Here is a 23853-nt window from a genome sequence, read left to right as displayed (position 1 = left end):
AACTCTTATATTAATTATGTAAAAGATGCTTGTGTTAGTGGGAAATTATGAAGACCACCAAAAGCAAAAAGATTATTCCCATGGTCTCCCACTCACACCTCCCATCCACTTTCCTTTCCTTTTTCTCCCAAAACATTATTCTCTTCACCACTTAAACCTTCTCTATTCTTTCTCTCACTCTCAATCTCGAAATTCATACAAGAAATACTCATATTCCAGCCAAGAACAATCTATTATACTCAAATCTTCATCCCTCTTGAAGCATTCATCAAGGTATGTTGTTAAAAGTTTCAAATTCATACAAGAAACAAATTAAATCCACCAAACGATCTAAAACTCATTTTATGCATAAAACTGATTTTTCTCAGAGTCCCATCAATAAAATAAGAAGTTCTGGAAATTTTCAGAAAATAACTTATTTTTATTGAATTACTATAGTTATTGCAATAAAGTAGGGCAATAATTCACATAAAATACTTTTTGCATACAATAAATTCTGAGAAAATTCTGGGATGACCTATATATTGATTAAACATAATTTATGAAGTTTCGTGCATTTATATTACTGTTTATTATTATTTATGATTTTATTGATTAATTAATAATGAAATATATAAAAAAAATACTTCCCATAGTCACAAATATCCGAAACTTATACAATGGGCTCTATATCATGTTATAAAACTATGGTTAATTTTACAGAATTTTTGGGAATCATTTATTATTTTTTCCGGATTTTGTTGTTGTTTAATCATTAAAGTATTAAATAAATACTAAAACAGTTCAGAAAAATATAAAATTTTTACAGTAATTAATATTATATGAAATAATGATTTCCTAATAATTTCATAATTTTTCAATACTGTTTACTATTTAAAACCATTTGCCTAAGTATTTAAGCATGTAAAAAATGCATTTTAATGATTATTTCATATAAATAATTGTTAAAATCTGTAAATAATTATAATTGGGCAAGTTATTATTTTAATAAGAAATTATTAAAATCTGGCCTAAATTGAAAATATAAATTAATTATGCAAAGTAATTAATTTAATTTAAAATTCATTTAACAAATGAATACCTTAATATTCTAATCAAAATGAGTTATTGTTAATTCATTTAATATAAGAGATCTTCTGATGGAAGAAGCCCACAAGACCATGTACTTGATTCTTCCTGGCAACACTAAGCTGCCCAGAACAAAGGACGGTCACGACCTGATTTGGGTAAATGGGAAGACATCACCATGGATTTTGTGACTAAGCTGCCCAGAACAAAGGACGGTCACGACCTGATTTGGGTGGTCGTTGATCGATTCACTAAGAGTGCACACTTCATAGTAGCCAATGAAAGATGGTCTATGGATAAGCTTGCAAATGCTTACATGAAGGAGGTAGTAAGACTTCACGGTGTTCCTTTAATGATTGTATCAGACCGTGATAGTCGTTTCACGTCAAGGTTTTGGAGGAGTCTACAAGAGGAATTGGGTACGAAATTGTTTTTAAGTACAACTTATCATCTGCAGACCGATGGTCAGAGAGAAATAACGATTCAAACGTTGGAGGATATGCTAAGAGCGTGTACCCTAGAGTTCCAAGGTAACTGGGATGAGCACTTACCTCTGGTAGAATTTTCCTACGACAATAGTTACCATTCGAGCATCAAGATGGCACCTTATCAAGCCTTATATGGACAAAAGTGTCGTACGCCGTCTTGTTGGCTTGAAGTCGGAGAAAAGCAGTTTATGGGCCCCGAGATAGTCCATCAGACTGCTGAAAAGCTAAAGGTGATTAGGGAAAGGATGTTAGCAGCTCAAAATCGTCAAAAGAGCTATGATGACAAGAAGAGGTGACCGGTGATATTCGAAGTCGGGGATTCAGTTTTGCTTAAAGTCTCACCGTGGAAGGGACTTATAAGATTTGGGAAACGAGGAAAGCTGAGTCCAAGGTCTATTGGACCGTTCAAAGTTCTTCAGAAGATTCGGAACCAAGCTTACAAGCTCGAATTGCCCGAAGAACTAGACGGTATTCATAACACCTTCCATGTGTGTTATTTGAGGAAATTCACGGGAGAAGTTCCCCACATAATTCCAATCTCAGAGTTAAGGATGGAATAGAATAAGAGGCTAATCAAAGAGCCCGAGGCTATCGTTGACCGTAAGACTAAGAAGTTACGACGCAAGATGGTCGACTTAGTGCTAGTCCGCTGGAAACATACGAATGGGCCGAATCTCACTTGGGAAACAGAAAGTGACATGATGAGTCGCTATCCGCATCTGTTTGCTGACGCATGATTCCGGGACGGAATCATCCTAAAGGGGAGAGAATTGTAACGCCCGTGTTTCGGGGCTAAGCATTAGTAGATGATGTAATAGTCTAGGTCAACTATTGTAACTCTTTTTGAATTAATAAAGATGAATTATTTGAGTATTATGTGAATTATGTGCATTTATGTGATTATAACTTATTTATAAATGTATAATAAATAAAGGATAAAAATAAGCGTCAAAAATTAAAGTGTGAGATTAGCCCGATATCTTTATATAAAGTTGTAGTAGTCGAAACAAGGATTCCGAGGATATAATGAACACCGAAATCCGAGTTATAACGAAGAAGTTATGACCCGTCGAAGTTTCGCGACGGAACCGGCACGACACCGGGAAGCGTAAATAGTGAATTTACGATAGAAGACTTTTTGGCCTTAGTAGTCTAAACGAAAGTCGTAGAATATGTTAAACCGAGAACATCCATAAAAAGAACGCCCAAATTTGACTTCGTATGAGGAAGTTATGAATTTTCTAAGATTCGACATAGCAATGCACGACCCGAAACTCGAATTTTAGTTCGAGCGGTTTTTGGCCTACGTGACCTAAATGAGAGTTGAATATCTCATTAATAGGAACTCAACGGTAAAAAGACAGATGAAAACGGAGTCCGTATGTAGAAGTTATGAATTTTACGTAGTCATTTAACAGTATAATCTTCTCATACTATTAAATTTAAAATCGGTCGAGAATTAGCTGACGGAGTCAAAAGGAAAGTTGTAGACCTTATTTTTACCTACGCGTGGATATAAAGAACGTCGAAAACAGAGCTCGTATGCGAAAGTTACAAATTTTTGAAAATCGGCTGATTTCCACCCTGTGTGCAATGCCACGTGTCAGCACCAGGCTGTGCCTGGCTGTAGCCAGCTGGCTCACAACGTGAGCACCCTTTCTCACGACGTGAATCGGCCCAGACAACCTATAAATAGAGGCGTAAATCTCCCCCAAGACACACACCTTTCATACCCTTTCTCTCCCATTACCCCCAAAACCTCTCTTCCATTCCCTAGTACTTCCTAAGTGCTAGAAGCGAGTCCCGGAGAGACCGAAGGCTCCAAGAAAAAGAGTTTTTCGGTTTGAAACTCTGCCCACGCGGAGCCTGGTTGTCAAGCAAACTTCCCGGTTTCGTCAAAGAAGATTATTTTTAGAAGCGAAGTGCTGTCTGAATCACTCCTTATCAGGTGAGTGTATAGTCACTTTCATCTTACACATAGATATGAAGTATTTTATGTGCTATGTGTATAGGTATATGTTAGCTATTTACTTGAGATGTTGCTGAATGAAAGATATATGCTTCTTTCTTTCAGATCTGAAACTTTTACCTTCAGATCTACACTTTATCTTTCAGATCTAAGACTTTTCTTTCAGATATGAGACCTTTTCTTTCAGATCTACACTTTCTCACCTCAGATTTAAGCTTTTTCTTTAGATCTAAACTGTGTACTTTGAGATCTACGAAAGATCTGAACTTCTTTCCTTCAGAACTGAACTTTTTCTTCAGATCTAGACCGTATATATATTTTATGCTTTGAAAGTTATGTTGGATGAAAGATGTAAACATTATTTGTCAGATCTAGACTGTATAAATATTTTATGCTTTGAAAGTTATGTTGGATGAAGGATGTAAACATTGTTTTTCAGATCTGGACTATATATGTATTTTATGCTTTAAAAGTTATGCTGGATAAAAGATGTAAGCTTTATTTTACAGATCTGGACCATGTACGTATTTTATATCTACAAATATGTTGGGTAAAACATGGGTAGATGAAATAGTTGGTGTGTGATGAAAGATGAGTTAGAGGATGAGATAAGAGGTAATATAGATTATGAGATGAGGGTGAGAGGTGAAAAATGAGAGAAACCTTTACCCAAACGATGGCCCCGTCATCTAGCAGAGTACGGATGACAACCATGGACTATTCTAGACAGTCTGTGGAACACTAGCAGGCTCGCTACCTGTAGGTGTTGTGAACGATATGTTCACCCGGTGTACTCTAAAAACCCATTGACATGTATTGCAGGTGGACTCCCGCAAATAATATTGTCGATAAATGAGAGCTATGGACTTAGCACCCGTTGGATGAACCCTGACAGCTATGGATTTAGTGTCTGTTGTATAAACCTTGGCGACGATGGACTTCGTGCCTATTCCTTAGGAAAACCCTTAGGAATGAGTGATAGATGATCCTTAGTGTGACATCCCCATTTTCACAGTCAGAAAATACCGATTTGTTTATAAAAACAAACATTAAGTAATTAAAAGGAAAACAAAAACAAAAATACAGTAGTTTTTATGATTTTTGGTTTTATCATGTGATAAACCTAATGATTATTAATGATTATGTTATTGCTATTTGATATTTTGAAATGCATAACTTTCATATGAACACATGGAGAAACATTTAATTTGCCTATTATGAATTTATATATATATATATATATATTTTTTAAAATTAGTCGGCACTTTTGATTTGTAAATAAGTCATGTGGTATTTGAGAATGCCAAATGCCACTTATGAAGAAACTCTTTTAAAATAACAAACAATAAATTGTCACGACATGGTTTTACATAGTAATATAAATCACCTAAATCCAAATAATAATAGGTTAATTATGATTGTTTACAAATATCCAAATTCGACATAAATCTTTTAAAAAGTCAAAACATCTGCTAATAATTCATCATTACAATTAGTGGAATTTTGAATTCCGGGATCTTCCCTCGTTTTCTTGTCTCTTCTGTCTTTCAAATTTCAAAAACGTTTTACCTCGCCTTGCTCCTACCTGAACATAAAAACTAGGGTTCTTATTCAGTACGATAACCTATATTCCAAATTTGATTTTGATGCTATGTTGCTTGACTCAAATTGAATTTCGTAGAGTTTAATCGCAAGGACGATGGGTTGTTTCTTCGCATGTTTTCGTGTTAGAGATGACCGTCGGCCTCCAATCCATCTCCTCTCTCAACCAATCGCTTCAAACCCCAAGGTAAGATCTAGAGGTTAAAGATATAGAAGAAGGGGGAATCTCCGAGATCTGTTGTTTCTGACTTTTGTTTATATTTTACCTCGGTCAGGATCGTGAGTCTGGAGCTAGAAATCATTTATCGACTTTGCTACTTTTCGAAGGTGAGTTGATCGGTGTTATTTTCTCATAGCTTCGTGAACATTGATATAACTGTTTTTATTGGAGCCGCTCTCATTTTCAAGCAGGTTTATACATATAATTTTTCTATTTCACAAAAATGTTTGAGAATTTTCTTTAGGTTTGTGGATTTATTTGCTGATGTATTGTTCATAAAATCCTTGTTCTCTTTCAGCTGAAGATAGAGATCAATCGCCATGTAAGGACAGGAAATGCAGTGTTCCAGGTTCTGCTTCCCGTGATTTCAATTCGAAGGAGCTGAAAGCTGAGGTAATAATATTTTTGTTGTCTTCTACAATGAAAAACGATCAGCAAGTGGTGTTAGTACACAACTCAGAAGGTATAGGTCAAAAATAGATTAAACCGTTATATATAAGAATTAAAAGGCATGTATTGCGAGTTTTGACTTATTTATTTGAGTTAGACAAGCTTTAATATCATGCTATTATCTGTCCTTTTCTCTCAATGTAAAGTAATCTATCATATTTTTGCCTCTAGACTTTGCATAGGCAATCCACTTTTCTTGCTTGTGATAATTCTCATTTAAGTGGAATGGAACATGATAACTCTTGCTTCAAGTGAATGACTAGCCTTTTATCTTACTCATGTAAGATGTTTTTTTGCTAATGAGTCAGAGCTACTTTACTTAACCAGTTAACCTCTCTATTGCCATTTCTAAGAACAAAGAAAAAGAAGAGGACAACAAACTGAGGCTGCATCTTGTATTTTTGAAAACAATGTTTTCTGTTATTGATGCTTTTTCTGACACAAGGTTCTTCAAAATTTTGGTTTATTCATATTTGAAATCACTTTTTAGTTTCCCAAGGAACCCGACAATTTTGCAAATATTTTTATTAGGTAGGTTTATGCTAATTGGACATCAACTTCTTGTTTCTGTCATATTTTACTGCTATTTACAACACCATTTTGATCGTTTTTGTTTACTTTTCTGAATGCTGATCATTGTTCAGTAGTTATTTGACAGTTAATAGTTAATCAAAATACTCTGCATATATTTTTTTTTTACTTTTCCAAGAGTGATGGACCATATAATCTTTTGGTGTAGGAACTATTAGATAACCTCATACATTAGGTCTCGAGTTCCTTTTTAGATGTGTTACCTTCCATCCCAAGTGAAGACAAAATCGTAAGTTAGATGTTTTGGTCAGTGTTAGGTCTCATAAGAGACACGAAACCTGTTTGTTAAGAAAAAGAAAGACTTAGTTAATACCATGAGTTTGGGTGCCAAATCTAAAAGGTGTCAAACTTTTAACATATACCAACTATCTGACCAAAGTATAAATGCATTTCCATTTTCTGACCCAATCAATCATTTTTAACCCAAATATAATATAATATTGCTTATAGTTTGAGTGTTACATACTTCATCAAATTTTGTGCTTTGTATACTAACATCTCTTGACCACATATGTAAGAATTTCACATATAGTGAAAGAGCCAAAAGGAAAGTAGGCAGTTAATACACAAATCTTTAACAAACACCCAGCTTCTAGCTATACTTTTACGGTTTTACCAATCATTTAACTAGAAGTTGTAATTCTACAGGCTAAGTTTCTCAAAGCTTGTGGTACTTTACCACAAACTCCAGTTGAAATTCAGAACAATGAGAAACTGAAAAATCTAGATCCTCAAAACAAAGATACAAAATCATCAACATTTCATTCATGGCTTCAAAGTGATGGTCTTGAAAAGCTCAAACTGGAGAAGCAATCCGATTTGCAACCTTCTGCAATCAAACTCTTTGAAGAATGGGACAATAAATCAGATTCTTCATCACATTCACTAGACAGGTAAAATCTCTAAAATTTAGTCAGTTTTTTATTTCTAAAATTACAAAACTAATGCTTGTAACAAACAGAAAAGGTAACTGCTTTTGTTGTGTAGTTGTGTGACAGGACATGCCAATCAAGCACAGAGTCCTACTGCTTCCTCTACTCCTCTAGTTGCAAACACACAGTTTAGAAACAAATCTGTTCGATTTAATTCTGAGATTGATGCATCTTCATTTTCATCTAGTAGTTCTTCATCTGAAGTTACTTCCCAAGAACCAAATTCAAAACATTCACCTTACCCTACCCCTCTCAGCTTAACCAATGATATGCAAACACCTGGCACTGTCTTCCATGCATCTTTTCATAATGAAGAAACTGGGAAGAAACCAAGGATCAGATCTCAGTATGTGATCCCAGTGCTAAGCCCTGTGGAAAATGCTACTCAGTTGAAGAAACTCGTGGAAGAAAGTTTTAGTTCTGATGACTCCTCAACTCAATTTGAAGAACATTATAAGTCAGAAGTGGAAAGAGAAGAAAAAGAGTTAAATGTGGATACAAGTTTGTCTTCATGGCTACCACCAAAGCAGAATCATCAAGGCTCTATTCTTCCTAAAATTGGCAAAACTCCAGGGGATAGACCAATACTAGGGATGGTTGCAGCTCATTGGAATGCTGATGAAGCTGCTTCTTTCCCACCCAAGTGGTGGGATGGGAATGGAATCCCCAATTCCACTCATAAATACAATGAGGTAAATTTTGTTCATTTTTTATCCATCTTTTGTACCTGTTATGTGTAACATAAACAAAACGAGACTTTGTATATCATATATGCATTCTGTTGTGGGTGTGCAGGATCAGAAAGTTAGCTGGCATGCTACACCTTTTGAAGAAAGATTAGAAAAGGCTTTATCTGAGGATAAACTTACTGTTGAAAGGTATGTCATACTCTAAAGTTTTCTAAAAGATTCATCACTATGGCTGAATGGACTGAATAAAGGCATATTTGGGTATGTTTATTTTTGACTTAATGGGCTAAGCATTTATTCTATACATGACTGTTTCTTTTTTACTAATCTGGACCAAATGACTTAATGGGTTAAGCTTAAAAAACCTTGCTTAATGTATTAAGACACCAACCCTTTACTTAAAAAACCTAATCTGGACCAAGTAATTAATTCAATTTAAAATTCATTTAACAAAAGTAATGTGAATGACGCGCTTTGGCCTATAGGTTTGGGAACTCTCGCCTTTGGTCCCCAGATAAGCAAACTGGTCCCTCGGTTGATTGGGATGTATACGAATGCTTGCCTAGTCAGGACTTTCAGGCTACCGACACCTCCCCCTTCCAGTTACTACGCGTCCATTACTATGATCCTACCCAACTAGAGTGGATGACTTTGAATTTCCTATGAGCTCTAAGGAATATATATGTATATACATTTTTTTTAAAACCACTTGAATATGTGTGTGATTTTCAGAGAAATAGGAGAATATTCACCAGTGTATGCACACATATAAGTGTCAGGAGTAATACGTATGCACTTAAGGGAGCAATTAACACACAAAGGTATTCCTAGGATTTTCTAAGTGTGAATTGCATGCAGTTGTGTGTGCATTTTATAAACTAGCATACGAGAGGACCCTAGAGGCTATAGACTAGGTCAAGGCAATTAACCTAATTCCCTATAGTCAAGGTCTCTGATACCAATCTGTCACACCCCGATCCTTGTCGGAATCGATCAAGGCGTGATATATTGTTCAAAGTCTCATGACAACTATGTTATAATATGATTAGATTCAATTAAGTACTAAGTATGCAAACAAGATCCACAACATACAAATACAAATCCAAATACGAACAACATTTATTACATCAAATTTAAATAGTCTTGTGGATTTCTAAGGCACAACCTATTTTTCATCAACTTCATTCTTCAAATCTGCATCATGGGTAAAAACAGGTCAACTACGAGAGTTGGTGAGTAATCTAATTTTAGTAGAGAAAATTGTGAAGTTGAAACATTTATAATTTGAAATTTGTTTTCTTTTGAAGTCGGCAAACAATTGTATTTGAGATAAAGGTTTATAAATCAAAAATTGATTAACAAATGATAACAACAACAATAAGTCCTCACACACACACACACACACATATATATATATATATATATATATATATATATATATATATATATATATATATATATATATATATATATATATATATATATATATATATAGGATGGAGCATCTAATTATCAAACACACTCAACCACGTGCGATCAATCACCTTAGCGTCCCAAGGCGGGGTGGTCAACCCAATAGCGCTATTATTGTCCATAACGTACCTCAAGAATACGGGCATAGTCATCGAGATTAGACTAAAAATGGTAATGCACTACAAGTACATGTAGCGTAAACAAACAATAGTTATACAATTAATGACTCACGTATAAATGTCCCAACAATGTCTCAATTGTGATAAAACAATAAAATGAAGTTGGAACATATTAGAACCACATGATACACCCCAAAAGTATTGAAAATTATAAAAACATTGGGTAGATTACTCATATTAGTCCCAAAACGAAATGCGTGTGTCGTACGATAGACGGTTCGGGTCAAAATGGCGTAGAACCAAATATAATTAATAGTTTTGGTTTAGGAACTGCTAAACGAGAATGGAGTATTAATACAAATAATTAGACACATATTCTTATATTAGATGAATTAACAATAACTCATTTTGATTAAAATATTAAGGTATTCATTTGTTAAATGAATTTTAAATTGAATTATTTACTTTCCATAATTAATTTATATTTTCAATTTAGGCCAGATTTTAATAATTTCTTATTAAAATAATAACTTGCCCAATTATAATTATTTACAGATTTTAACAATTATTTATATGAAATAATCATTAAAATGCATTTTTTACATGTTTAAATACTTAGGCAAATGGTTTTAAATAGTAAACAGTATTGAAAAATTATGATATTATTAGGAAATCATTATTTCATATAATATTAATTACTGTAAAAATTTTATATTTTTCTGAACTGTTTTAGTATTTATTTAATACTTTAATGATTAAACAACAACAAAATCCGGGAAAAATAATAAATGATTCCCAAAAATTCTGTAAAATTAACCATAGTTTTATAACATGATATAGAGCCCATTGTATAAGTTTCTGATATTTGTGACTATGGGAATTATTTTTTTATATATTTCATTATTAATTAATCAATAAAATCATAAATAATAGTAAACAGTAATATAAATGCACGAAACTTCATAAATTATGTTTAATCAATATATAGGTCATCCCAGAATTTTCTCAGAATTTATTGTATGCAAAAAGTATTTTATGTGAATTATTGCCCTACTTTATTGCAATAACTATAGTAATTCAATAAAAATAAGTTATTTTCTGAAAATTTCCAGAACTTCTTATTTTATTGATGGGACTCTGAGAAAAATCAGTTTTATGCATAAAATGAGTTTTAGATAGTTTGGTGGATTTAATTTGTTTCTTGTATGAATTTGAAACTTTTAACAACATACATTGATGAATGCTTCAAGAGGGATGAAGATTTGAGTATAATAGATTGGTCTTGGCTGGAATATGAGTATTTCTTGTATGAATTTCGAGATTGAGAGTGAGAGAAAGAATAGAGAAGGTTTAAGTGGTGAAGAGAATAATGTGTTGGGAGAAAAATGAAAGGAAAGTGGATGGGAGGTGTGAGTGGGAGACCATGGGAATAATCTTTTTGCTTTTGGTGGTCTTCATAATTTCCCACTAACACAAGCATCTTTTACATAATTAATATAAGAGTTTTATAAAATTTAATGTAAAGTTTATAAAAATAGAGTTTTATAAAATTTAATGTAAAGTTTATAAAAAGGGAGTTTTATAAAAGATAGGTTATTATTTGATTATAACAATCTACTTTGATTTGAAGTTTAATTATAGCATTCAAGTTTGATTCTTTTAATTTAATTAGAGCATTATACTTTGATTTGATTTTAATATGGTATCATAATTTAATTTGATTATAGTTATAACGTTGTACTATACTATGTTGCTGTTAACGTCAATTTATATCGTAGTGTATGAGTTTTGATCCTATTAGCGTCAAGTAATCTTGAGTAGGGTTTATTAAATTTCCAATTGGGTTGGGTTGACCCGAATCCATTTTAGGCGGATGTCACAATCTCCCCTACTTTAGGAAATTTCGTGCTTGAGTGTGTTTGATGATTAGATGCTCCATCCTATATATATATATATATATATATATATATATATATATATATATAGGGTGAGGACTTATTGTTGTTGTTATCATTTGTTAATCAATTTTTGATTTATAAACCGTTATCTCAAATACAATTGTTTGCCGACTTCAAAAGAAAACAAATTTCAAATTATAAATGTTTCAACTTCACAATTTTCTCTACTAAAATTAGATTACTCACCAACTCTCGTAGTTGACCTGTTTTTACCCATGATGCAGATTTGAAGAATGAAGTTGATGAAAAATAGGTTGTGCCTTAGAAATCTATAAGACTATTTAAATTTGATGTAATAAATGTTGTTCGTATTTGGATTTGTATGTTGTGGATATTGTTTGCATACTTAGTACTTAATTGAATCTAATCATATTATAACATAGTTGTCATGAGACTTTGAACAATATATCACGCCTTGATCGATTCCGACAAGGATCGGGGTGTGACAGATTGGTATCAGAGACCTTGACTATAGGGAATTAGGTTAATTGCCTTGACCTAGTCTATAGCCTCTAAGGTCCTCTCGTATGCTAGTTTATAAAATGCACACACAACTGCATGCAATTCACACTTAGAAAATCCTAGGAATACCTTTGTGTGTTAATTGCTCCCTTAAGTGCATACGTATTACTCCTGACACTTATATGTGTGCATACACTGGTGAATATTCTCCTATTTCTCTGAAAATCACACACATATTCAAGTGGTTTTAAAAAAATGTATATACATATATATTCCTTAGCGCTCATAGGAAATTCTAAGTCATCCACTCTAGTTGGGTAGGATCATAGTAATGGACGCGTAGTAACCGGAAGGGGGAGGTGCCGGTAGCCTGAAAGTCCTGACTAGGCAAGCATTCGTATACATCCCAATCAACCGAGGGACCAGTTTGCTTATCTGGGGACCAAAGGCGAGAGTTCCCAAACCTATAGGCCAAAGCGCGTCATTCACATTACTTTTGAGCCATCAAAATACCCGACCTTATCAAACGTATCCGAAAGGATACACTCCAAAATGGCCAACTCATTGGACTATTAAGTTCCGTAATGGGCCTAGTAGTGGGAAAGACATGTGAAAACTTAGTTTTGTGGGGGGCCACGCAAGTGCTACATGTTTCACATTTAGTAACCATGGAAAGCCCAAAAGGTGCCCAACACTCCTAACCATGGCCCAACAAGTGTTTTACAATTATTTTACCCAACAATGTCTAAAAACTTTATTTCCATAATCAATTTACAAATAACTCACAAGTCCATATGCGTGTTTCTCGTAGATGGCATTACGACCCCCATACGCTGCTCGCAACAACCGAAGGCTAGCTGCCCTTATCGCCAAGGAGGTAGCAAACGTCATCCCAACAATTGCAACCCAACTTCATTCTCTTCAGCCACAAGCTCCAGCAACCACTCCTCGTTGCTCGTTCAAGCACTTTCGTAACTGCAATCCGCCTTACTTCAAAGGCATCGATGGTGCCACCGCACTCCTCACATGGATTGAAGAAATGGAGAGTACTTTCATCCATAGCGAGTGTCCTGAGGACCTGATGGTCCGTCATGCTACAGGGTGCCTCCAAGGTCATGCTCTCACATGGTGGAACCTAGAAAAACGGGCAAAGGGAGAGGTTGTTGCCTTGGGAATGACCTGGTCAAAACTAAAGGAACGCATGATGGAGAAGTTCTGCCCTGACAGCGAATTGCAAACTCTCGAGGATGAATTTTGGAATCTGAAACAGGTGGGAGGCGACAACGCGACCTACACCAATAGATTCCATGATCTCTCGAGACTCCTACCTCACATGGTTCAACCTATGAAAACTGCAATACGTCGCTACATCAAAGGGTTACCACGCCAGATCCGTGATTCGGTGACCAGCAGCAGGCCATCTACCCTAGAATCCGCCATTGAAATAGCAGGTCAACTCAACGAGGACAATATGAACGATGGTGTCCTCCCACGCAAGGGTTCAAAGATGTCAACTGAAAAGCCGACCCCTGAGACCCCCCTAATTGTCAAGTCCGAGTCCTCCCACCGACATGACAAAAAGAAGCGGAAAAGTCATCACCACAACCATGCTGTTATTACCCCTGGTACTCCTATCACCCAAGTCACCCCACAAGCCCAACCGAATAAAAAGCCGTATACCGGACCTCACCCCCTCTGTAACCACTGTAACTATCACCATATGACCACCAGCCCGTGTCGCCTCTGTACGAATTGTGGTCGCTATGGCCACTTGGCGGACACATGTCGTGCACCAAAAACTCAGCGACCACTCTATCTACCCTCAAATCAGCAAACACAAACCCGATATCCAACTGGAACATGCTTCAACTGTGGTGACCCCACCCATTTCAGAAACACGTGTCCTAGGCTAGTCAATATCATCAACACCCAAGCCCAGGCAAATCCAACAATGCAGGTTCCAGCTCCCAAAGGCCGAGCCTTTGTCATTACCGCAACCCAAGCAAAGACCGATAACAAGGTCGTAAATGGTACGTTTCTCATAAATGACTGCTACGCGTCAGTACTTTTTGATTCAGGTGCCGATAAAAGTTTTGTGTCTTTGGAATTTGAGCCCATACTTCACACATCTCGCACGATTCTTGATGAGTACTTTACCGTAGAAGTCGCCGATGGAAAATACGTTTCACTCAATGCAGTCATCCAAGATTGCACTTTCGATTTTTGCGGTCATTAATTTTCTGTCAATTTAGTTCCTATGGAACTTGGTAGCTTCGACATCATAGTAGGAATGGACTGGCTATCCCAAAACCATGCTGAAATAGTATGTTACGATAAGTTTATTCGTATTACTCTCGCCGACGGTCAAAGTCTTCGTATTTATGGCGAGACTCATTCGAAAAAGCTTAGTCTTATGTCATGTACTCAAGCTCGATCATATCTACGAAAAGAATATATGGCTTTCTTAGCCCATGTGGTGGAAACAAAGGTCAAAGAAAAGAAGATCGAAGATATTCCGATAGTACGAGACTTTCCCGACATCTTTCCTGATGATGTATCTGGACTCCCTCCAGTACGTGAGCTAGAGTTCCGCATCGATCTTGTTCCTGAGGCTACTCCCATAACCAAGTCTCCATATCGGTTGGCTTCAGCCGAGATGCAAGAATTGGCAAGTCAGCTCCAAGAATTAACCGATAAGGGATTTATCCGCCCTAGTGCTTCACCCTGGGGAGCCCCGGTTCTCTTCATCAAAAAGAAAGATGGTTCGTTTCGGTCCTTCCTCGGTTTAGCAGGTTATTACCGGCGTTTCATTTCAAATTTATCAAAGATTGCTTTACCGCTTACTTCTCTCATTTGCAAGGGTACACCATTTGATTGGGGACCCAAGCAGGAATACGCTTTCCAAACCCTTAAACAAAGTTTGTGTAACGCTCCGATTCTTACACTCCCTGAAGGATCCGAAGATTTCGTGGTATTCTGCGATGCCTCCAATCTCGGTCTAGGTTGTGTTTTGATGCAAAAGGGAAAGGTTATAGCTTACGCATCACGACAACTCAAAATCCACAAAAGAAATTATACGACTCATGATTTGGAGCTCGGTGCCGTGGTTTTCGCTCTTAAAATTTGGAGGCATTACCTTTACGGCACTAAATGCGTAATTTTCACCGACCACAAGAGCTTGCAACATATTCTTAATCAAAAGGAACTCAATATGAGGCAAAGACGATGGGTCGAGCTCCTAAATGATTACGAGTGTGAAATACGCTATCATCCGGGCAAGGCAAACGTCGTAGCCGACGCGTTAAGCCGAAAAGAACATGCCCATGCATTTCATCTAATATGTTCTCCTATCTTGTCCAATCTCAGCGACCGAATTCGAGGAGCCCAACACTCAGCAATTACCGAAAATGACATGCCCACGGGAATTGATGGGGAGTTGGAAACTAAATCTGATGGTATTTTCTATTATCAAGATCGCATCTGGATCCCAGATCGTGACAATCTTCGTATATTCCTGATGGAAGAAATCCATAAAACCCGCTATTCCATTCATCCGGGCACTGACAAGATGTATCATGGCCTGAGAACCAATTATTGGTGGTCGGGAATGAAAAAGGATATTGCCTTATTCGTGGCCAAATGTCTTACATGTTCCAGGGTCAAAGTAGAACATCAACGACCCTCTTGACTATTGGTCCAACCAGAAATCCCCAGGTGGAAATGGGAAGCGATCGCCATGGATTTCGTAACCAAACTTCCTCGTACCACAAAAGGACACGACAGCATTTGGATAATCATTGACCGTTTGACCAAATCCGCTCATTTCCTTCCCATCCGTGAAAATTTCAAAGTCGAAAAACTTGCTCGGATTTACATCAACGAGATAGTTAGTCGGCATGGCATTCCTCTCAGCATCATTTCAGATCGTGATGGGAGATTTCTCTCTCGGTTTTGGCAATCACTTCAAACAGCCATGGGAACCCGCCTCGATCTCAGTACCGCCTATCATCCTCAGACCGATGGTCAATCTGAGAGGACAATTCAAACACTCGAAGATATGTTGAGGGGCGTGTGTCTTGGATTTCGGAGGAAACTGGGACTCTCATTTACCGTTGGTGGAATTCTCCTATAATAACAGATATCATTCTAGCATCAAGATGCCACCATTTGAGGCATTGTATGGCCGTAAATGCCGATCTCCTATTTGCTGGCATGAAATTGGTGAGTCCCACGTGATTCGCGCAACAGTGGATTCTCCAATCGTTGGTCCTGAGCTTATCCAGGAAACAACCGACAAAATCACTCAGATTCGCGATAACCTTCTCGCAGCTCGTAGCCGACAAAAGAGTTATGCCGACAAGCGACGCAAACCGCTTGAATTTACCCTGGTGACATGGTCATGTTAAAAGTGTCCACATGGAAAGGTGTGGTTCGATTTGGACGCAAGGGTAAATTGGCACCACGCTACGTAGGCCCGTTTAAGATCATAAAAAGGATCGGACCAGTAGCCTACGAGTTGGATCTACCAACAGAGCTTAAGAAAGTTCACCCAGTATTTCATATAGCCAACCTCAAGAAGTGTTTAGCAGACGAGAACCTTCATGTTCCTCTCGAGGATATCCAAACCGACGAGACAATGCAATTTATCGAGAAACCCTTGGAAATTGTCGACCGAAAGGAAAAGCAACTCAAAAAAGTCGCATTCCCCTGGTTAAGGTCAGGTGGCAGTCGGCACGTGGACCTGAGTATACATGGGAGCGTGAGGATCATATGCGTACCAAATACCCACAACTTTTCTCTTAAGGTACTCTCTTCTTAAATTTCGGGACGAAATTTCCTAAAGTAGGGGAGACTGTGACATCCGCCTAAAATGGATTCGGGTCAACCCAACCCAATTGGAAATTTAATAAACCCTACTCAAGATTACTTGACGCTAATAGGATCAAAACCCATACACTACGATATAAATTGACGTTAACAGCAACATAGTATAGTACAACGTTATAACTATAATCAAATTAAATTATGATACCATATTAAAATCAAATCAAAGTATAATGCTCTAATTAAATTAAAAGAATCAAACTTGAATGCTATAATTAAACTTCAAATCAAAGTAGATTGTTATAATCAAATAATAACCTATCTTTTATAAAACTCCCTTTTTATAAACTTTACATTAAATTTTATAAAACTCTATTTTTATAAACTTTACATTAAATTTTATAAAACTCTTATATTAATTATGTAAAAGATGCTTGTGTTAGTGGGAAATTATGAAGACCACCAAAAGCAAAAAGATTATTCTCATGGTCTCCCACTCACACCTCCCATCCACTTTCCTTTCCTTTTTCTCCCAAAACATTATTCTATTCACCACTTAAACCTTCTCTATTCTTTCTCTCACTCTCAATCTCGAAATTCATACAAGAAATACTCATATTCCAGCCAAAAACAATCTATTATACTCAAATCTTCATCCCTCTTGAAGCATTCATTAAGGTATGTTGTTAAAAGTTTCAAATTCATACAAGAAACAAATTAAATCCACCAAACTATCTAAAACTCATTTTATGCATAAAACTGATTTTTCTTAGAGTCCCATCAATAAAATAAGAAGTTCTGGAAATTTTCAGAAAATAACTTATTTTTATTGAATTACTATAGTTATTGCAATAAAGTAGGGCAATAATTCACATAAAATACTTTTTGCATACAATAAATTCTGAGAAAATTCTGGGATGACCTATATATTGATTAAACATAATTTATGAAGTTTCGTGCATTTATATTACTGTTTACTATTATTTATGATTTTATTGATTAATTAATAATGAAATATATAAAAAAATAATTCCCATAGTCACAAATATCAGAAACTTATACAATGGGCTCTATATCATGTTATAAAACTATGGTTAATTTTACAGAATTTTTGGGAATCATTTATTATTTTTCCCGGATTTTGTTGTTGTTTAATCATTAAAATATTAAATAAATACTAAAACAGTTCAGAAAAATATAAAATTTTTACAGTAATTAATATTATATGAAATAATGATTTCCTAATAATTTCATAATTGTTCAATACTGTTTACTATTTAAAACCATTTGCCTAAGTATTTAAGCATGTAAAAAATGCATTTTAATGATTATTTTTATATAAATAATTGTTAAAATCTGTAAATAATTATAATTGGGCAAGTTATTATTTTAATAAGAAATTATTAAAATCTGGCCTAAATTGAAAATATAAATTAATTATGCAAAATAATTAATTCAATTTAAAATTCATTTAACAAATGAATACCTTAATATTCTAATCAAAATGAGTTATTGTTAATTCATCTAATATAAGAATATGTGTCTAATTATTTGTATTAATACTCCATTCTCGTTTAGCAGTTTCTAAACCAAAACTATTAATTATATTAGGTTCTACGCCATTTTGACCCGAACCGTCTATCGTACGACACACGCATTTCGTTTTGGGACTAATATGAGTAATCTACCCCATGTTTTTATAATTTTCAATACTTTTGGGGTGAATCATGTGGTTCTAATATGTTCCAACTTCATTTTATTGTTTTATCACAATTAAGACATTGTTGGGACATTTATACGTGAATCATTAATTGTATAACTATTGTTTGTTTACGCTACATGTACTTGTAGTGCATTACCATTTTTAGTTTAATCTCCATGACTATGCCCGTATTCTTGAGGTACGTTATGGACAATAATAGTGCTATTGGGTTGACCACCCCGCCTTGGGACGCTAAGGTGATTGATCGCACGTGGTTGAGTGTGTTTGATGATTAGATGGTCCATCCTATATATATATATATATATATATATATATATATATATATATATATATATATATATATATATGTGAGAACTTATTGTTGTTGTTATCATTTGTTAATCAATTTTTGATTTATAAACCATTATCTCAAATACAATTGTTTGCCGACTTCAAAAGAAAACAAATTTCAAATTATAAATGTTTCAACTTCACAATTTTCTCTACTAAAATTAGATTACTCACCAACTCTCGTAGTTGACCTGTTTTTACCCTCATTCTTCAAATCTAATTTTATTGTGAAGTTGTTTTCTTTTGAAGTCGGCAAACAATTGTGAAGTTGAAACATTTATAATTTGAAATTTGTTTTTTCTTTTGAAGTCGACAAACAATTGTATTTGAGATAACGGTTTATAAATCAAAAATTGATTAACAAATGATAACAACAACAATAAGTCCTCACCCTATATATATATATATATATATATATATATATATATATATATATATATATATATATATATATATATATATATATATATATATATAGGATGGAGCATCTAATCATCAAACACACTCAAGCACGTGCGATCAATCACCTTAGCGTCCCAAGGCGGGGTGGTCAACCCAATAGCACTATTATTGTCCATAACGTACCTCAAGAATACGGGCATAGTCACGGAGATTAGACTAAAAATGGTAATGCACTACAAGTACATGTAGCGTAAACAAACAATAGTTATACAATTAATGATTCACGTATAAATGTCCCAACAATGTCTCAATTGTGATAAAACAATAAAATGAAGTTGGAACATATTAGAACCACATGATACACCCCAAAAGTATTGAAAATTATAAAAACATGGGGTAGATTACTCACATTAGTCCCAACACGAAATGCGTGTGTCGTACGATAGACGGTTCGGGTCAAAATGACGTAGAACCTAATATAATTAATAGTTTTCGTTTAGAACTGCTAAACGAGAATGGAGTATTAATACAAATAATTAGACACATATTCTTATATTAGATGAATTAACAATAACTCATTTTGATTAGAATATTAAGGTATTCATTTGTTAAATGAATTTTAAATTAAATTAATTACTTTGCATAATTAATTTATATTTTCAATTTAGGCCAGATTTTAATAATTTCTTATTAAAATAATAACTTGCCCAATTATAATTATTTACAGATTTTAACAATTATTTATATGAAATAATCATTAAAATGCATTTTTTACATGCTTAAATACTTAGGCAAATGGTTTTAAATAGTAAACAGTATTGAAAAATTATGAAATTATTAGGAAATCATTATTTCATATAATATTAATTACTGTAAAAATTTTATATTTTTCTGAACTGTTTTAGTATTTATTTAATACTTTAATGATTAAACAACAACAAAATCCGGAAAAAATAATAAATGATTCCCAAAAATTCTGTAAAATTAACCATAGTTTTATAACATGATATAGAGCCCATTGTATAAGTTTCGGATATTTGTGACTATGGGAAGTATTTTTTTATATATTTCATTATTAATTAATCAAAAAAATCATAAATAATAATAAACAGTAATATAAATGCACGAAACTTCATAAATTATGTTTAATCAATATATAGGTCATCCCAGAATTTTCTCAGAATTTATTGTATGCAAAAAGTATTTTATGTGAATTATTGCCCTACTTTATTGCAATAACTATAGTAATTCAATAAAAATAAGTTATTTTCTGAAAATTTCCAGAACTTCTTATTTTATTGATGGGACTCTGAGAAAAATCAGTTTTATGCATAAAATGAGTTTTAGATCGTTTGGTGGATTTAATTTGTTTCTTGTATGAATTTGAAACTTTTAACAACATACCTTGATGAATGCTTCAAGAGGGATGAAGATTTGAGTATAATAGATTGTTCTTGGCTGAAATATGAGTATTTCTTGTATGAATTTCGAGATTGAGAGTGAAAGAAAGAATAGAGAAGGTTTAAGTGGTGAAGAGAATAATGTTTTGGGAGAAAAAGGAAAGGAAAGTGGATGGGAGGTGTGAGTGGGAGACCATGGGAATAATCTTTTTGCTTTTGGTGGTCTTCATAATTTCCCACTAACACAAGCATCTTTTACATAATTAATATAAGAGTTTTATAAAATTTAATGTAAAGTTTATAAAAATAGAGTTTTATAAAATTTAATGTAAAGTTTATAAAAAGGGAGTTTTATAAAAGATAGGTTATTATTTGATTATAACAATCTACTTTGATTTGAAGTTTAATTATAGCATTCAAGTTTGATTCTTTTAATTTAATTGGAGCATTATACTTTGATTTGATTTTAATATGGTATCATAATTTAATTTGATTATAGTTATAACGTTGTACTATACTATGTTGCTGTTAACGTCAATTTATATCGTATTGTATGAGTTTTGATCCTATTAGCGTCAAGTAATCTTGAGTAGGGTTTATTAAATTTCCAATTGGGTTGGGTTGACCCGAATCCATTTTAGGCGGATGTCACAGTCTCCCCTACTTTAGGAAATTTCGTCCCGAAATTTAAGAAGAGAGTACCTTAAGAGAAAAGTTGTGGGTATTTGGTACGCATATGATCCTCACGCTCCCATGTATACTCAGGTCCACGTGCCGACTGCCACCTGACCTTAACCAGGGGAATGCGACTTTTTTGAGTTGCTTTTCCTTTCGGTCGACAATTTCCAAGGGTTTCTCGATAAATTGCATTGTCTCGTCGGTTTGGATATCCTCGAGAGGAACATGAAGGTTCTCGTCTGCTAAACACTTCTTGAGGTTGGCTATATGAAATACTGGGTGAACTTTCTTAAGCTCTGTTGGTAGATCCAACTCGTAGGCTACTGGTCCGATCCTTTTTATGATCTTAAACGGGCCTACGTAGCGTGGTGCCAATTTACCCTTGCGTCCAAATCGAACCACACCTTTCCATGTGGACACTTTTAACATGACCATGTCACCCAGGGTAAATTCAAGCGGTTTGCGTCGCTTGTCGGCATAACTCTTTTGTCGGCTACGAGCTGCGAGAAGGTTATCGCGAATCTGAGTGATTTTGTCGGTTGTTTCCTGGATAAGCTCAGGACCAACGATTGGAGAATCCACTGTTGCGCGAATCACGTGGGACTCACCAATTTCATGCCAGCAAATAGGAGATCGGCATTTACGGCCATACAATGCCTCAAATGGTGGCATCTTGATGCTAGAATGATATCTGTTATTATAGGAGAATTCCACCAACGGTAAATGAGAGTCCCAGTTTCCTCCGAAATCCAAGACACACGCCCCTCAACATATCTTCGAGTGTTTGAATTGTCCTCTCAGATTGACCATCGGTCTGAGGATGATAGGCGGTACTGAGATCGAGGCGGGTTCCCATGGCTGTTTGAAGTGATTGCCAAAACCGAGAGAGAAATCTCCCATCACGATCTGAAATGATGCTGAGAGGAATGCCATGCCGACTAACTATCTCGTTGATGTAAATCCGAGCAAGTTTTTCGACTTTGAAATTTTCACGGATGGGAAGGAAATGAGCGGATTTGGTCAAACGGTCAATGATTATCCAAATGCTGTCGTGTCCTTTTGTGGTACGAGGAAGTTTGGTTACGAAATCCATGGCGATCGCTTCCCATTTCCACCTGGGGATTTCTGGTTGGACCAATAGTCAAGAGGGTCGTTGATGTTCTACTTTGACCCTGGAACATGTAAGACATTTGGCCACGAATAAGGCAATATCCTTTTTCATTCCCGACCACCAATAATTGGTTCTCAGGCCATGATACATCTTGTCAGTGCCCGGATGAATGGAATAGCGGGTTTTATGGATTTCTTCCATCAGGAATATACGAAGATTGTCACGATCTGGGATCCAGATGCGATCTTGATAATAGAAAATACCATCAGATTTATTTTCCAACTCCCCATCAATTCCCGTGGGCATGTCATTTTCGGTAATTGCTGAGTGTTGGGCTCCTCGAATTCGGTCGCTGAGATTGGACAAGATAGGAGAACATATTAGATGAAATGCATGGGCATGTTCTTTTCGGCTTAACGCGTCGGCTACGACGTTTGCCTTGCCCGGATGATAGCGTATTTCACACTCGTAATCATTTAGGAGCTCGACCCATCGTCTTTGCCTCATATTGAGTTCCTTTTGATTAAGAATATGTTGCAAGCTCTTGTGGTCGGTGAAAATTACGCATTTAGTGCCGTAAAGGTAATGCCTCCAAATTTTAAGAGCGAAAACCACGGCACCGAGCTCCAAATCATGAGTCGTATAATTTCTTTCGTGGATTTTGAGTTGTCGTGATGCGTAAGCTATAACCTTTCCCTTTTGCATCAAAACACAACCTAGACCGAGATTGGAGGCATCGCAGAATACCACGAAATCTTCGAATCCTTCAGGGAGTGTAAGAATCGGAGCGTTACACAAACTTTGTTTAAGGGTTTGGAAAGCGTATTCCTGCTTGGGTCCCCAATCAAATGGTGTACCCTTGCAAATGAGAGAAGTAAGCGGTAAAGCAATCTTTGATAAATTTGAAATGAAACGCCGGTAATAACCTGCTAAACCGAGGAAGGACCGAATTTCCTTGGGGGTATGTGGGGCTTTCCAATTCTGGACTGCTTCAACTTTTGCGGGATCGACTAAAATACCCTTGTCACTTACAATATGACCAAGGAATTGTACCTCATTTAACCAAAACTCGCATTTCGAAAATTTGGCGTAGAGCCAATTTCCTTGCAACGTTTGGAGAGTTAGGTGAATGTGTCTTTCATGCTCTGCCTTTGTCTTGGAGTAAATGAGGATGTCATCAATAAAGACGATAACAAAACGGTCGAGATAAGGTTTAAATACCCGATTCATCAAGTCCATGAATACGGCAGGGGCATTTGTTAGGCCGAAAGGCATAACAGTGAACTCGTAATGACCATAGCGGGTTCGGAAAGCGGTTTTGGGGATGTCTTTTTCCCGTACTCGAAGTTGGTGATAACCCGAGC

General features: G+C 35.5%; 1 protein-coding gene across 1 annotated transcript in view; it reads left to right on the top strand.

The window, feature by feature from the left end:
- The first annotated feature begins 5012 nt into the window (after positions 1-5012).
- The window catches only part of LOC145165802 (protein JASON-like), a 48923-nt gene continuing 30082 nt past the window's right edge, over positions 5013-23853 (top strand). Inside the window, exons 1-6 of the mRNA XM_079084701.1 lie at positions 5013-5314; positions 5403-5454; positions 5646-5740; positions 7037-7281; positions 7376-8012; positions 8116-8198. Coding sequence (XP_078940827.1) covers positions 5225-5314; positions 5403-5454; positions 5646-5740; positions 7037-7281; positions 7376-8012; positions 8116-8198 — 1202 coding nt within the window. The 5' untranslated portion in view covers positions 5013-5224. The remainder of the gene's footprint in view (positions 5315-5402; positions 5455-5645; positions 5741-7036; positions 7282-7375; positions 8013-8115; positions 8199-23853) is intronic.

This window comes from Lactuca virosa, chromosome 3 (genome assembly GCF_052849685.1).
Source record: "Lactuca virosa cultivar CGN04683 chromosome 3, Lactuca_virosa_CGN04683_v6, whole genome shotgun sequence".
Lineage (NCBI taxonomy): Eukaryota > Viridiplantae > Streptophyta > Magnoliopsida > Asterales > Asteraceae > Lactuca > Lactuca virosa.
The sequence above is the reverse complement of the archived record's forward strand: the minus strand, read 5'-3'. Positions and strand labels throughout refer to the sequence as shown.